The sequence below is a fragment of the Pezoporus occidentalis genome, unplaced genomic scaffold (assembly GCF_034315485.1).
Source record: "Pezoporus occidentalis ecotype Australia unplaced genomic scaffold, CSIRO_AGI_Poc_V1 ctg24, whole genome shotgun sequence".
NCBI lineage: Eukaryota > Metazoa > Chordata > Aves > Psittaciformes > Psittacidae > Pezoporus > Pezoporus occidentalis.
In genome coordinates this window covers 737,114-754,269 of record NW_026914285.1, presented here as the reverse complement: position 1 = coordinate 754,269, position 17,156 = coordinate 737,114, and the positions used below count along the sequence as shown (strand labels likewise).

Sequence of the window (17,156 nt, the reverse complement as noted above, 5' to 3'; positions counted from 1 at the left end):
CGAACATGTTTCATGCATCAGAATTACTGTCCTTATAAACAGTTTCCAAAGAAAACAGTAAAAGAAGAGATGCAGAAAGGAAATCTAGAGCAAAAGCCTACACACAAAGTATACAGCTGCAAGGACTAATTCTATGTAGCCCATAATATTATTTGTATTTACAGTTATCTATAGTACCGTTCTAATCTCTGTTGTAAAACTGTGAGGTATTCTTTGAGTCTCTTGATTTCATCCCGTTTAATTCTTGTTATTTCTCTGTTTTTGTGCATATACCTGTAAAACATGAAATTCAGAAAGAGGTGTCAGCCCACAGTATCCAATCACTGAAACTCAGGTCTGTACACATCAGCCATACCACTTAGGGCTAATAAAAACCTCACACTCTCTAGAACCTACAATACACTAAGCAGTAAAGCAGAACTGAGAAGAAAATGCTAAAATCTTCTCTCCCACAATTTTTTGAAGATGCTTTTACCCCCCAGTATCAAAAGTTCATACTATAGATGACAAACATGTAATCAGAAAGCTTCTAAACTAGACAGTTTAGGAGGCAATCACATAGCAATACTCTTGTTTCATTAATTAGACTCACAAATAAATACTCAGCATCTAACTGAAAGGCATCATGGTATCTCACCTCAACACATAAACTGCATGCACTGATGCTGAGAATCTCTTCAAACCATGCAGTCTATGTAGTACACCATGATGGAATAGCTGACTTCTCACCCTCCTTCCCAATTGGACTCATAAACAGTGTGATTATTCAAAGTATTTTTCCTTAGTACACCGCTATCTAGCAATAAATTAAAGACTGAAGTGCAAGAATGTTTTGGCACAATTTAGTAGCATGTCTTAAATTGTTATCTACGTGTATTTTCTGAAACAGATGAAACCCATGGAAATTTTAACTTGTCTAGCTAAAAAATAAATTTACTGTGATTTAAGCACAGATAAGATGCACCAGCAACTTTACCAAACTCATGAGATGTAATTTATATTCATACAAGGACTCTGTTGATAATATTATACTGTACCTGTCCAGATACAAAATTGGAGGAAATTCTAATTTGTTGTGTATCTTCTCTGGTCTCCCCAAAGCCTGATTAAACTCAAATCTTGAGAGCTCAAAAGTTAAGACAGGAGGAAGCTCAGTGAACCAGTGCTGAACAAAAGAAAAAACAGAACACCCCACAATGAACGCCTTCCAATAGGAGAACATTAGTAATAATGGTACAATACCTGCAGACTGACACAGGTACAACAGAAACCGATTTTAGAGGGCAGATCAGCATAAGCTTTACAAAGTTCCCATCTTTCCCCTTCACTGTAAACAGAGACCATTTGTCATCCATGCTGCAGAGTTTTCCAACTCATCTATCACTATCTGTGCTAAAGCAGAGCAGGCACAAAGGCTTCTTCCTTTCACATTTGTCTTGTTCAGACTAAAAGCGGCCCACACTTGAACCCACCTGCCTTGCCAACTGTCCTGTCCTCTTTTAACTCTCCCATGCCACTGAAAGGGTTGTTTACATTGTATCAAGTGCTCTTCCCGCTAGTTCCCTCAGGCTCAAGTTTCTGACCCTTTCATTCACCCAGTATCGGAGTTTCCAGTGAACCCTGAAGCAGGACCAGTGAGTACTCTGGGCTGCGTGAGACCAGCTCTCTTGGCGCTGTAGAAGTCATATTTTTCTTTAAATCTCCTCCATACTAACAACCTCTTCTGAAGTTTCTGCTCATGTCACTAACCACTGTTAATCCGTCCATGGACGAACCCATGTTATCATCACCTTATCCCAATTTTCTTTGAGTATTCAGTAGAGGTCTAACTTTAGTCCTTCTTTCTTTCCTTACACACTTGGTTTCTTCAGGTACAAGATGAATTCAGTCTTAGTAACAACTAAGTTGAAACATCAGTGTGTTATCAATCAGCATTATTCTCAGACTAAAGCCAAAATACAGCACTGTACCAGCTACTAGGAAAAAAATTAACTCTACACCAGCTGAAACCGGGACACTAAACATCCACTCAGGCTTCCCTGATTGCCACAGACACTGCTGCCACATACTTCCAACACCAGCGTCCATAGCCCACACCTGGCATTTGACCTGGGGGTTGCTTCAAGTTCTCCTATCCAGCCAAAGGTCTTGAATAGTCTTTTCATGCAATAGAGCCTTTTCCTTCTGTGCACATGGCTAAAATTCAGGTCTAGGTTCTCATCACTCCACATATCAGTGCAATGTTTCCTCTCTTCTCCTCTTGCCTGGCCTTAGTGCAGAGAGCCTTTTCACACTAACAGATTTCCAGGATGTTGTTGAATTTTCCTTGTTTGTTGTCTTCAGCATCACTCCCCTCACCTGCTTACAAGCAAAGTAAGCTGCCTTCCTTTTTTTTTGCCTGTATCAGCCTCCACTAATCACCTTTTCAGTTTTAAAGGAGATCATAACATTTCTCTTGCAGCAACTTCATGCAGCAATAGATTTCAATGCTAAAGTCAGCAAAGCCACACCACAACCCCTCCACCTTAAACTCTTTTATTGCAAGGCCCCCAAACTCCTTAATGATGACTAAGCTGCTGATGTTTATCGACCATGATGCTGACAAACACTCTCTCATCTTCCCTATCTTCTAACTCCAAGTACATGCAATCAATCTTCATCTTTTCTTGAATTTGGATTCAAGTTCCTTGGGACAGAGAATGTCTCTTTTTTTTTGTTGTTGTTTGTTCATTTGTACGTTAGCTTGCTTGCTGACACCAAACTCGATGGCTGGGGCTTTTAGGCATCATGATAATAATACTTAATAATAATAATAGCAGCAACAATAATGATAATAAACAAGCTAAGTACCCCATTCGATGCAATGGTGAAGAAGAAAAGTAGAATGTTACTTTCAGGATCTTTCCATACATGCAACTACCGCGTTATTATTATTTTCTATAAGCTTTGATATCTACCATCTCGGATGAATGCCACTTGAAGTCTCTGTTCAGCAGAGTCAGACTCTGACAAAACTAGAAGAAATTCACCTTCCTTCAGTACTTCCAAACTTTCCAATGCCCTGTAACCCCTTTGAGGCACTATGTTTAAACATAACTACTAACAGCAACAACCGCTATAAATAAATGACTTCAGTTCAGGGAAATGTAATCAATTTACTTGGCACTGGTAATAATGCAGTAATGTTTTTTCTAAATTTGGACTTAACACATTACCTTTCTTGTTTTGCCAATGTTGTCAATCTGTCATACGACTATTTTACCTCCATTTCTACGTGCTAAGAAGCCAAGCTGATTAAAACCCTGACAGTTTCACAAAACACAAATCTTAACACTCTAGACACTGAAATTACAGGTGAAAAAAAAAAACCTCAAAATCAGAACAAAGCAATAAAAATAGTCTGACATGTCTAGTCAAGCATTTATAACTGAACTGACGTTTTATGCATGACTGCACATAGGTTTTAACTGCAAGATATTCTTCACTCCATAAGATGAACAATTGTACTCCTGTATTAAGTACATACAAGATTTCAACTTGCATAAAGCAACTGAGCTTTGTATTGTACTAAGATATTTAAGAGATTTTTTTTTCCTTTCAGTTATATTTCAGGAAACATGCTCACTGTAATAAGACGCTTCTACAAGTGCTGAAATAAAAAAAAAAAACAAAAAACACAAATCCAAAACATAAAATAAAATGGAAACATCATGCAAAAGAAGAACACATCCAGTAAGATGTGTAAAAACATTTGAAAATGCTTGTTAACGTCCCCTTTGGTTGATCAATATTCGATCAGCAATACCTGACCAGAAAAAGGAACTGCAAAAGGGACACTATAAAACTTCTGTCGATAACACAAAACTGGAAATAGCAATTTAGACTGGAGGATGATTTCAGGGTATGTCACTATGCTTAGTAATGAAACCCTTTGTGTACGTTGATATGATTAAAGAAAGCAAAATTTCATCACTGCAAAAGACTGACATCAAGGAAGAAACTATACCTGAACTTTTTACTTAAGTAAAAGAAACCTCCTAAGATTTCACATCTTTAGAATAACTGTGATGAAACATAAACAACTCCCTAAAGAAAAAGCAGCTTAGCCTCCACAGGCAATGGGAATTTCCGTATTTCCACATCAATAATGTACATGTTGCTAGAGAGAGCTCTGCCAGAGAAAAATGCTGGGCATATACATACATGCCAGCAATAAGAAGAGACATTTCAGAGCATACCCTCCCTTTTCATTCTACAGTCACCAATGATCCAACTACCTCTTTTCCGTAATCTGTGACTTGTCTTGTTTATCATCTCACCCCAACACCACACACTACACATCCCACTTCTTAATGGGGTTCCATCTGAATCCAGCCACACATGCTTTCAGCATGCTCTGACATCTGGCAGCCTCCTACTCTAGCAAGAGCTCTCTGAGGAGAAAGAGCAGCCCACAGAATATGAATTACCTGCCCACTGCTGCAAGGAGGGTAGGGGGCAAAGGGAAGGATGGTGGGAAACATCAGAAAAAGGGGAAGAAGGCTAGGGTGCTGAGGAGTTACAAGACAGGCAAAGAGGAATAACAACAAAGCAACGGTCAAATGCACAGCTCATGGTTGCTCTTTACTGCATGGCACAGGTCAGCAAGTCAGTCAGCAGTAGTCAGCTACCACAGGACATTACACCCATGACCTCTCTGGCGATCAAATATCAGCAACAGGTGGGAACCAGCCTGCTCCAAATTACCTCTGTAAGCACTTGATTGTGCCAGCTTTTAATAAGCATGAACTTTGTGTCTTATGAAAAATTAAAAAAAAGATGATACTCTGGATACTCGGAGAGATACAAACCCCTCAGATTAACAACCCAGTTCTGTCAGGCATCAGAACCTAACACAGCAGCAGGTCACACAAACAGCCACGAATCCCAATGAAAATTAAAGAGCACTACAGCAGCCCCCAAGAGAAGCCCACAGGAGAACTTAACTCACCTCCTGACCAGACTTTGCAGAGTTTTCTGAATGGAGAGATTCAATTTCCCCTTCAATCATTGCAGCTTCTAGGCACTCATGCAGATCTTTAAAGCCATTAACCTGGAGTGGATACTGGCCAAACATCTCTGTGTTTTCAAACTTTTTACCTTCACATAAGAAATTAAAACAGTTGAGGTTTTAGGAACAAAACTTTGCCTTTAAAAAAAGCCTAACAATCCTAGGTCATCTTGCCTAGTCTACTGAACAATACCCACATTTTGTTATTGAGCAATTCAATTGTATGTATGAAAACAAGTTACTAGAGAAAGTCACTTGAATCTCATCTTGAAAATTACTGTATTTTCCTCTTCAGCCCATTTTTTTTTAATATTGTTTTTGCATCTCTTGGTAATTAGCAAAACTCAAGATGACTTGGCACCACAAATGCATGGGAAATTCTACACATATAAATCAAAGTCCTGCTCCTGCAAATACCAGCTCAGTAATACAACTCTACATTGAATCAGCAAAGTCAGTGGAATTGCTGGTATGAAACAGCCCTTTGTGTAAGTACTTTTTGCAAAAATAAAGCACAAAAGAGAACACTCGCGATTTCATCCTGAAAACAAGATCATGATTTGGTAACAGTGTATAAAGATGCAAGTTCAAACATGAGAAGAAATGTGGGTGACAAGCTTTCAATCTACAACTTAAATTTATTTCATCCTAAAGTCAGTAACAAGTCTTCTCACATCAGCTAGTTTCCTTCCGTTGGTTTGGATTTTACGTATCTCCTCAGTTAAGATGAGAACATAAGGGAAGAAAGCAGCTGAATGCAAACAAGCTGGAATGCTAGCTAGTAGCAAGAAATTTGCAGAATGTGTAAGTCTGAAAATAAATCATTAGATACACTGTTCCAGGTAGAGCAACAACCTGGAATTCACTTTAAAGATTATAGCTTCTTCATTCAAATGCATCTCAGGAGTCATTCACTCTCAGGATAGGGGACAGAATCACCAACATTAGAATATTTTCACAACTGCTGTCCTCCCAGAAACACAGAGCACTGCAATTCTGCAGATCTACTAATTATATACAGATAAGATAAAGGGAAGCTTGTACAGTCTCCTCTTCAGTACTCTTGACACTGCCCTTGCACAGGTTTCCACTGACTTGTTTTCAATGCACTGTACTTTTAAGAGGGTGACTTACCCATACCAGGAATTTTGCAGAAGAAAATGCAGTAACTGAAATGTTAAATTGCATTAAATGAAGCAGAAATAATGCAAGAGACTAGCTCAACAAAACACAATAACTTGCCTTCCGCATACCATTAGTAAGTAGCAAAAGGTGCCCTGATGATAATTTCTTGCAAGCATTTTCTTAAATATGCTCAGCTCCTGAAAGTTATTGGAAAAAAAAAAAAAATGTTCTGGACCATTGCAGCTCAGTTTAACTTCAGTCTCATATTCTCATGGCAGCCTGTGACAAACCTTTGGTCACAAACTGAACGTGTAGTCTCCAAGTATATGTCAGCAAAAGTAGCTAAAATGTTACAAACTTAGACAAGCACTAAGCAGACATGAGCATAAAAGTCCAAGGAAGTTCAGATGCATACCTTCAAGTACACCTACTGCTAGAAATCGTCCATAAAACAACTCCACCATTGGGTTCTTTGATTTCTCGCCATCCCTGAAAACAGAAAGCATGTAAGTGCAAGATATCAAACATAATGCTCTGACTTTCACAAAACTATGAGCAGAATATTCTGAATTCATTATGGAAATGCTATTTTACTCAGATACTCTTCATTTAGTTTTGCACTTTCCTCTAATAATAATAATAACGATTCACATATTTTCAGTCAGTTACAGAAGCACTTAATTCTAGGAAAAATTATGTAAATCAGATTCAACTCCTGAGTCGTTAAAGTGTACAAAATCTGTGTAAAAATTATTTCCTGCAACACTCTAGAAACGATATATTCAAAAAGACAGTGTACAGATATACAAACAATGAGTATTTACCTCTGAGAAGATAAACGCGCAAGGTTTGAAGTACTTAAACTACAGGATTGAAAAGAAAAGTTGCTTTCAAATCGAAAGAAACAAAAACCCAAAAAGAAAGCGTAATTGGTTATGTACAAAACACATGTCTAATCCTTCTAGACTCTGGACTTCACTCAGCAAGGTTTCTAACATGAAACAAGATGATGAAAATGGACAATTCATGGAAAAAGAAAGGTATATTGAACTAAAAAAAGCTATGGTGTTAGATCTTTTTCTGCCATATAAGAAGATGTGGATTTTTGGTTGCTCAGTTTGCTTTTTCTCATTAAAACATTCAACATACAGAACTAAATTAAAAAAAAAAAAAAAACAAGCACAACAAAAACTTACCTCTCTTCTTCAGCTTTAATTTGGAAGGCATCTTCTAGCCAATCTAGTAATTTGTGTGTAAATTCACTAACATCTTGCTGTTGAAAAAATATAAAGTGATCAGTATGTGTTCACACAGGTAACAGAACACGATAAAGTGTCACCTTACAAGATCAGTATAGCTTTATTCCTCTTAACAGCAGCTAAAAAATCACACCATATCCAAGACTATGCTATGAATGTTTTTTCTTATAGGTGGCTCTTAAGGCATACTAAGGCTCTGGTGTTCCTCAGCCATTACACTGTCCTGTGATCTTTATTACTGGGGCTCAGCTTTCATACCATGCTAGTCCAAAGGCATCCTATGAATCCCGTTGTTCAAAACCTTTGGTATCTAACAAGTGGTGACTACTATTACTTTCATCGAGCACTAAATTCAGCAATGCTGTTGACGTTAAATACCTTCACCACATAACCTCATGTGGAAAAAAATGCAGAAACCAAGTGTTTCTCAGAAAACTAAAATATACCCATTATGATTTAGGCAAGAATCCTGAATACAAGTATTAGGATACTCCAAACTAGTTATCTACAGGACAAATAGGACTGCACCAGCTCTGGAAGCATTGTTAGAGCACAAGAATAAAGCCCTTTAAAAAAAAAAAAAAAGAAAAAAAAAAAAGAAAAATCACAGCCTTAGAAACAAAACCCCAAAAGCAAGAATGTGAAACTATTGGTTACTTTCTAAAATAATAACAGGAAAGTGTACTGAATAAAACAGGCAAGCTGACCAGATTTTATTTATAAAAGTGACCAGAGATCACGTAATACTAGAGAAAAAACTCAAAAACTGATAATTAGAAGTTTCTTTTCTGTGGACATTTTGAATTTTTGTTGTGCATTTAAAGTATTTCTTATTGCCAGATAACCATATGAAAAGCATGCATAAACTTGAATGAAAAAAACACAGAAATTACCTGTTGGGAATCATTCGATTTAAAAGCATCTTTAAGGATTTCAACCGCTCTTGATGGGTCAACGTATTTTCTCTTTGAACCAACTAGAAGTGCAAACAGGTACCTTAACTCACGCATGAAAGGCAGATTCCTATGTTCCTGTATCTGAAGAAGAATTAAATATATTTAACAAAGTGGTAACAGAAATCTACTTTACAGAATTGTTACCCAGTGAACTAAGGGTATATCCAGCTAATCACCGTAATAATACATAAGCTTACTTGTAGTACTACCAAGGTAGTGTTCCATGCCTTTTACTTGTCAGTTTTGTAAAATAATGTAGTTCTCTGAGAACAAAATTACATTTCAGAACTGAAAGCTCCCTGAAATCACATCTAGATGTGGCTGTTTGAGTTGAAATAGGGACAAATGGACAAGCCGAGTTGAATTTAAGACAGAACTGCTGCTCCTGAGACTCACAACACCTTAAGTAATACACTGCAACAATAGGCCTTCATTTCACTGAAATCAGTATTCCTATATATTAGTACTCCTATACCTCTAGGAGAATTTCTTGTAAACCTACACACTGCCTATTACCTTTTATTTTATATTGAAGACTAAATCTATAATGTGTACACAAATCATTACTATTTCTCTTGACAGAAGTAAGAGAGATGGCGTGCTCTCCTTTCTACCTAACTTTTTAAGTATAATTCATGGCCAAGATGGAGTTCTTCTGGTTTCCAGGAATGAAGCAGAAGAAGTATTTTCTGCCTCTATAATGAAAAGTAAGTAAACTGAAACGCAAATCCGTCATTCCATTGATTAAACCACAGGTTACAAATGCTATGGCGATCAGATATCACTCATACTCCTAAGTAGATAGTTGAAAAATACTTGTGAAATTAAAACCCATGTAATATTGACTTGTATTCAGAACAGTAGTTCTAAATACAGATACTTTGAATGTAAATATCACTCAAAGGCAGCACAGAAGTCAGATGCTGGTCAAACCAGAATTACTTCATGACAAAACATTTCACATGCTCAAACAGCAGACTCGTTTAGTCACTCCTATGTCAATCCAGTATGCATAAGGCTTTTCGTGCATAAAGTCTGGTTTATTTTAGCTTGAAAACCTGTGTGTGATGAATTGGAATATGTTCTGCATAATATCTAAAAAAATACTTCTAGTCACGTAAACTCCCAGGTTTTACTTGTTCATCTGGTCCACCTTGCAAAACATCAGCCAATTATGAACCATGCTCACAGAAAAGGCTGAAGACTTCATCAAATGAACCTAATTCAGCTTTAAATCATCATAAGAATAAAATCAGTCTTCTATTTACATATTTAAAGCACTTTTTAACAACAAAACAGGGAAACAAATTATGAAAGTGATTTTTTTCTTAGCATTTTCATAAAGTGATCTATTAAAAAGATCAATAGATTTTCAAGTTTTAGATAGACATATTTTATCAAGATGACTGAATACCAGTGATGATTCATATGCATAATATAGAGGATTGACCAGAGAGTACTCTACACCTCACCTTCCTTTTCATAAATCTGAAGTAGGTAGGCAGTGAGTAGTGTTGCATTACTTATCCAAATTTACACTACTAATTTGGCTGAATTTAAAGCATTTTGTATCTTTATGCTGAACAACTAGTTACAGATGTCAATAGGATTACTCAGAACAAATATCTCTGTAAAGCCTATAAAAGTTCCCTAAAACCAGAAAAAAATCCTTGCTGGTTTGTTGTGTTTTGTTTTTTTTTGAGAAATCACTATTTAATGCATTAGGCATGATCCTTGCCCAGATTATGTGAGCATTACCACAACAAGCAGCAATTCTCATGGAACAAAGCCTAAAATCTTCGAGAAGGGTGTGAGCCCGTCCCCAAGACAAGGTATATACAATTGCACAAAGGACTTGCATATTAAGACTAAAGAACTAATAAGGTGGTCACAATACAGCACACAGCTCTCAATTTCATAGCATACTGTAGGTGCATCAACACCTACAAAATACAAAAAAATTAAAATCAGTTTTGAAATAAAAAATGTATGGAAAGTTCATAATCGAAAACTTTCTCTATTTTATTACCTAGCCTACCTGCATAAATATTTTTTTTAATAATTTCTTATGTTGGAACAATTTATGATTAGAAATGCCTCTAAACAATCTACATGTTGAATACATAGCAAACATTCATTATTGCCAATCAGTATGCCAGGACACTGGCATAATGATGATGTTGAAACAGAGGGAAAAATGTGCTAAACTCTAACATAGTATTCACCTCCTCTGATAATAACACATTTCCTGAAGATATAATTGAGGCTAAATATTTAGCTGGCCTCAGTGCATACAACAAAAAAGATCTGTTTGATATGACAGTAAGAGAACTGGGAGAGCAAAGAAGCTGTAGTAATCTCAGAGACCCATATCTGTTCTACAGAAGGAAGCAGAGGATCATACCATGTAAGAAAAATCAATTTTAAATGAAAAAGTATAAAACTAGATCAGATGTATGAGCAATTTTAAAAATCCAGAAAAACAAATTCCAATTAGATGAGGCAAATAGGGTGGGGTTGTTGTTTGGTTTGGGGTTTTTCGAAGTAAAAAATTATACCAATGACTTCTGGATTAAAATGTTTAGCTGCTGAATTGTTAATAGCATTTGGATTTAATATTTTAATAGGAAAGAAAAAAACACTTTGCTATGTAAAATTCCCTGAAGTACAACCACATGTTTTAATTCTAAATCAAGATATTGTCATGATCCTACCATTAAGCTCTACTTTCCACCAACTGGAAAAAAAGCAGGATGTAAACCAAGGTCTTGAAAATCTGGGATTATTAAAACTTGATCTTTTTTTAGCAAGGAAATGTGATCCTAGGGAATGATAGTCACATACAGTTCTTAATACTAGATTAAAAGTAACCAAAACAAAACCAAGTCAAGCAAGTAAGCACAAAGAAGTAATTTCCATGGCCTTTTTTTTGTCAACCAATAGCTTATGCTAGAACTCTACACTAATTTGCCTCTACTTGACTTCACCTTATAAAGAAATAAAATCACCCTATTTGGGGGTACGAAAGCTTATTTCTATTTGCTTAAGCTCTTTTCCTAAATTCTCCTCAAAACATATTTCAACATTAATACAATCCTTTTAAAGCTGTAGGTAAGACAGAGGAGTACATCAAACAAGGTTATTTCATTGTGGAATTTAAGTGAACAGAAATTACTGCCAGAAAATTTTACTAGCAGGCTTGCAGAACACAAGATTTCTTGCACAAATGCATACACTTGCCTGGTGTCACACCATTTCACATAGCCTTAATATTGTCTGTTATGGTCAGAATGTCTAAGAAATAGCACTGTGGAACTGCTAAAGGATGGCAGTATCAATGCTTGGACAAGATGTTTTTCAAAGACAACAGCTTGTTATTATCTATTTCGTATTACCTTTTGGATGCCAACTGCTTTTTACACCCTGAAAAAATGAATGTAAAGAACTTTGAGTACTGGAGGATATTACTAAAACAAATTATATGATGAATAATGAAATACCAGGCAGAAAGTCAACAGAAAAATTTATAAATAAAAAATTTCAGTACAAGTCTTTGGGAGATGGGGCAGCAGGAGAGACTTACACAGTTCTGACCGAACATTCAACTTCCCTTTTACGGTACATACCGTTAACAAAGAGACACTGCCTCCTCTATGCCCATTTTCTTTTGCTTTTGTTAATTGCTCTCTGTTGCTAGTGAACATTCCAGTCAAGCCTGAAATGCCAAACAACTAAGAACAAGCCAACAACACACTCCCTTTTTAAAACCCGAAAAAAAAGAAGCAAAAGGCAATAATCTAATTTCTGGATCTGCAAAAATTCACTGTTCTGTAAGCCCTTGCTAAAGGTCAGGTGATCTAATGCCTTCATGCTTTAAACAGACACTTCCTCTTCCAATTTATTCCTTTCTATTTCACAACACAGAAACCATAGTGCCATAGAAATCAAAGTGTCCCCATGTATTCTTCATGTATGCCCTCAAAGGGCACACATGAAAAAAGAAAAACTGGTTTGTTTTGTCCCTCAGCCCATGACCGTCTCCTCTCACTAGTCTGCGGTCACAAGAAAACTGAGCCAAGGCCCCCCCCTTCCCAATCCCATATAAGCACTAGAATAAACATGGATAAATTTATACTTACAACCACCTCATGAAAAGGCAAAAAAAGACAAGCTAATAACCAAAAGTTTAATCTCAGATCATGAGTTACAAGTAATTAGCATCCTCAAAATAAACAATGAAGTTGCCAGGCCAATGCTACCAATACTGCTGGCAAAGCTATACAGATCAAAACCATATGGGTAACAAAAAAGCATGCCTGTAGCTGCGCAGTGTAAGGGAACTAGAACAAAATATGGTTGATAACACAAGCTACGTCGGCATTAGAAATGGTCATGCACTGGCAGCAGTGCTGCTACAGCTGCACCAGCAAAGCCCTTCCACTGAATCCGGTTAGAGCAGCAGTACTTTGAGCAAACTCTGCCTCACTCAACACCTTGCCCCATACCATACTGTGAGGCCAACATAACGTATGCAAGATCCATAATGGGAAGCTCAGAGAAATGTTAATTAGCAGCTATAAAATCCATGCTGATTTGAGGTACAGAACAGTGCAAGGGAGAAATGCCCCTATCAGCCACCAGGAGGTTAATTTCTAATTTTACCTTTTGGTTTCGGGGCAAGTCTTGAGCATTTGCAGGAGGACTGAAATTCAAAACTAATCTTCGAAACTCCAGTAGGTTAAATAACGACTGAAAAGAAAAAAAATTTTAGGAAGTTTAAAATTTTTAAGTACTTCTACAAACAATACAAAATTCTTCCAAATGTGCCTTCATGAAATAAATGAGATGTTAAAAATATGCAATGCTAAGGTTTCATTTCAGAAGTTAGATCATTTCACTTCACTTTGCTAAATGTATTACTACCAAAAAAAATAGCTTAAGCAAAAAAACTCATTTACATTTATCCCATAGATGGAACAATAATTTTACAATAAAAATTGTATTACTTGTATAACTGTCAGTTTTCAATTTGAAATTAAAGCCTGCTTAACTACATAAAATTCACCTTATAGCCCCCTCTATCATCTACCACCTCAGTGCAGAGGGAGTACATCTCTGCATATGCTGTTTCAACCCACTTGCAATTACCTGTACTAACTGCATTCTGTCCACTCCCCCATTATTATAGGACATAAGTGATGTACGTTAGAGCAAGGAAACTGGATTATACATCTTTTCAGGTAAAGAACTAATAACATTCTCATTTTATGGTCAGTAAGACATGAAAATGGGTGTCTGACACCCACAAATAATCCTACAGCGTAACACAGAGCCTGGAAACAAGAGAGTACAAGAACAAGACAACTCTGGGGTGCAAAACTAAAAGTCCAAAGCAATGGCTGAGAACTGAAGTCCTCAGCACTTGTGTAACTGCATCATTGCTTTTCTGTACAGACAGAAAGCACTTCAACTGATGTTCACTTCATTACCAGAGACTAGCATTTTCATGAAGAAAGAGTAGCAGAAAAGGTCTGAAGTATTTTAAACATGCCCATGAGAGAAGCACAAAAAAGATTTGCCCTCCTAGTCATACCCTTTGCTTTTACAATCTATAATTAACTATTTCCGCCACCACCCCGATCACATACTAGCTATTTATTTTTGAACGGCAGAGCTTGCCTACCCTAGCAATAGCCTTTGATCCCACAATTTGCTCTACACAGGTAAAGACTTAAGTAACAGACCACAGCAGGCTTAATAGGATTTTAACCCCATAGTGAAACTCAAACTGTAAAGAGGCACTATAGTTATTGTAGTAATTTTGAACATGTTGAAAGAAAAAAAAAACAACTATGAGTTTGTGAAAAGCTGCAACACTCCTGACTCTCCTGTGAGTCTGTACCAAGTTTAACCTCTTCCACACCACACAGTACACAGCACCTCCAGCAAAATGAAAGGACAGAAGCAGTCATCCCTAACATTCTTAGATTTAAAAATAAAATAATTAGAAATAAATAAATAAATAACAGGAACCAAAACCAGATCTTTCTGACCTTGCCAAACCAACAGAGACAACCAAGTAGACAAGCTTTTCATTTTTTCTGTTTTGCTGTTGAAGATACAGGTTCCCCTTTTATCCGTCCTTGCAGAGAAGGGAGATTAAAACACGCAGTCCTCCGTTTACTTACTCAAAGCATAGAAAATGTTAATATTTAATTCAAGTGTCATTCTAGAAGTTGATATTAATTGAAGTTTTATTTAATGATGTAACAGCATTCCACTGGTGGGCTCTTCATCAAGCAAAACATAGCAATGTCTTACATACAAAATAAACCAGCTGCTGAAATGTAGCGTCCAAAGACTGACTTCTCTCTATGACTAATCCAAGTGCCACCAAAGTCCCAAGCAGCTGAACTGGCCAATTTCATACTACACATCCACAGATTAGGTACAGAAAATTGTACTAAAGTTGAGAATTTTTGCCTGGCATTCAATTCACAAGTTTTCACAAAAACTGTTTCTTTAATTGAGAACTCTAAGCTCTGAACATGTAACTCCATACTTCACTAAGCTGAACGAACCTATTTCTTCAAGCTGCAGAGAATAATTGAGAGGATTGTCCGATATGCTCTTTTCTGCTTCAGCTTTGTGGTATTCAAAATTTCTTATGCAATATATTTCTTATATTATTATGCAATAAAAACTTTTCTCCAGAACAGCTGATGCTGTGTGTAGCTGCCCTGAGGCACAGCTTACAGTTAATCTACTGCCAACACCACTAATGCCAACAGAACAGTACCAGTGTAAGTGTAAACAAATATACAATGTGTGCCTAAGACCAACCAATTTTTGTGCCCGAAGTACCTCAAGGACGAACCTACCATTCTTCCTGATGTAAGGAGATATAAATGAGCTCACCTAAGCCCTGCATTGCAACATAGGGCTCCCATGGCCAACTAGCCAGTACTTCAGGAAGGGGCTAGGCAAAACAACTCCCCATTTGCTGTGCCATCTGTTGACTGGACTTCCTACACCCAAGGTAGGCGACACCATGGAGCAGAGGCTGTTCTTCTGCAGCCACCAACAGAAATGCAGCAGAGACTACCCCTGACCCAAGTACTACCTCCTGGCCCCAGGCCAGAGCACTCGGCTTCCAAACACATTGCATGGGGCAGAACTTACCACTTGGCTTCAGCTACAAAAGGTTTCAGGAGTCCCAGTGCACAAAAACAGGCCGAACCTGAAAGGCAGATACTTCCTATCTACCGGCCTTGGTTAAATAGGTTTAAAATTTACCAGTGTAAAGTATGCAAAACTCATGCGTGCAAGAAAAATTCTCTAAAAGGTGGGTGCATTTTTCCAGTGTATTTAAACCTATTTTAAGAGCTATCATCCAGAAACTTGACCAAGCTAAGGCTCAGATAAGTTATATCAATTGAAATTGCCATGAAAAATCAACAGATTTTTAGAATACTTGCCCCTTATTTTGTCAGCCTGGGGGCAGAACAAGATGGTAAAAGCAAACGAGAATAAACAACAACAAAAATCCCATGTTACTTTGGGACATTCAAATTAACTGTGCTGAATGACAACAGATATACTGGGGCTTTCCCCCATTTCTGAGTAATGTCTACCCATGCTATCTATCCAAATATATGTGTCCAAACACAATTTCAGAATATAAGCTTGCTTGGTTTCACCTAAAACACCCTGCTTATCCCTTTCACCCCGTTAATGTCTAGCATTATCAAACATAAGGACCTTGGCAGAATATAGGTTGCCTGAGTAAGGGAATAATGCTTAACATTCAAGGACTACATTAACATTGCAAGAATATAAATCAGTCAGCATATTAAATCCATAAAAGCTTGGCATGTAACACAGATCATTAAGAGCCACCAGCAGAGTCCTAAAATAGTAAAGTTATTGTCATCAGCAATACTTGCAGAGTTTTCAGACTACTAATTCTAAACCAGTTTGCAAGATGCCAAAAGCATTCTCACTTGGCAGAAAATCCTCTATAGGACGCTTAAGTAGAATGAACACATTTGACCAGGGGTGTAAGGGCTGCAGAAAACAAGCCTCTCCTAAGGTAAGTAAGAAAAGTAAGTAATTTTAAAAAAACGAAACCAAACCCATTAGGGTTACTAATGAAGTTTAGCAAACAAAACAGGACATAGGACATGCCTACTGTGCACAGCTGGAACACCACCAACATATTGTGAAATGTGGTCATCATTCAGGTTTCTCTTAGAACAGCTCCAGGAAAAACTGTACAATTTCTGTTCTTGTGGCAGGCCACAAGAACAGAAGGCTCCCTTTTACCAAAGTGAAGCAGATTAACAACAGGTAAGGATGCCACGACTAGTGTATAATGACACCTACACGTCAGCTGGAAATACTGGCTAGGAATTCGTTCAAATTAGTGCCATGGCTTGAGATTTACCAGGAGAAAAATGCAAAGACTAACTTGAACTTCGGCAAATATAATTTAGGAAGGACTTAATGTGGCTAGTAACCAAGAACTAAAAATATCTTAGTACAGCTTGAAAAGCAGCTCTTCAGCAGGGGGAAGGAAAAGTATGATCCTTCAGAGCTCTTATATGGACTGCTTCAGGTACTGGTACTTAGCTAAAACAAGATCCTGTGCAAGTTAGAAGATTCTATATGCATTAACATACAGCATTTGCCTCAGTTTGTCATCTGGGGCCTTTTATGCATTTCCAGTTTTACATTTATTCAGATTTTAAAGACACAAAGCGAGGC

At 37.2% G+C, this 17,156-nt stretch overlaps 1 protein-coding gene across 4 annotated transcripts in view; it reads right to left on the bottom strand.

Moving 5' to 3' along the window:
* USP25 (ubiquitin specific peptidase 25) overlaps window positions 1–17,156 on the bottom strand; it is a 90,310-nt gene that overhangs the window by 25,875 nt on the left and 47,279 nt on the right. For all 4 annotated transcript variants that reach the window (XM_062622110.1, XM_062622112.1, XM_062622111.1 and 1 more), the window contains 7 exons: window positions 13,053–13,139; window positions 8,328–8,465; window positions 7,372–7,448; window positions 6,591–6,664; window positions 4,991–5,139; window positions 1,038–1,165; window positions 178–273 (listed from right to left, as the gene is read on the bottom strand). In XM_062622110.1, coding sequence (XP_062478094.1) covers window positions 178–273; window positions 1,038–1,165; window positions 4,991–5,139; window positions 6,591–6,664; window positions 7,372–7,448; window positions 8,328–8,465; window positions 13,053–13,139 — 749 coding nt within the window. The remainder of the gene's footprint in view (window positions 1–177; window positions 274–1,037; window positions 1,166–4,990; window positions 5,140–6,590; window positions 6,665–7,371; window positions 7,449–8,327; window positions 8,466–13,052; window positions 13,140–17,156) is intronic.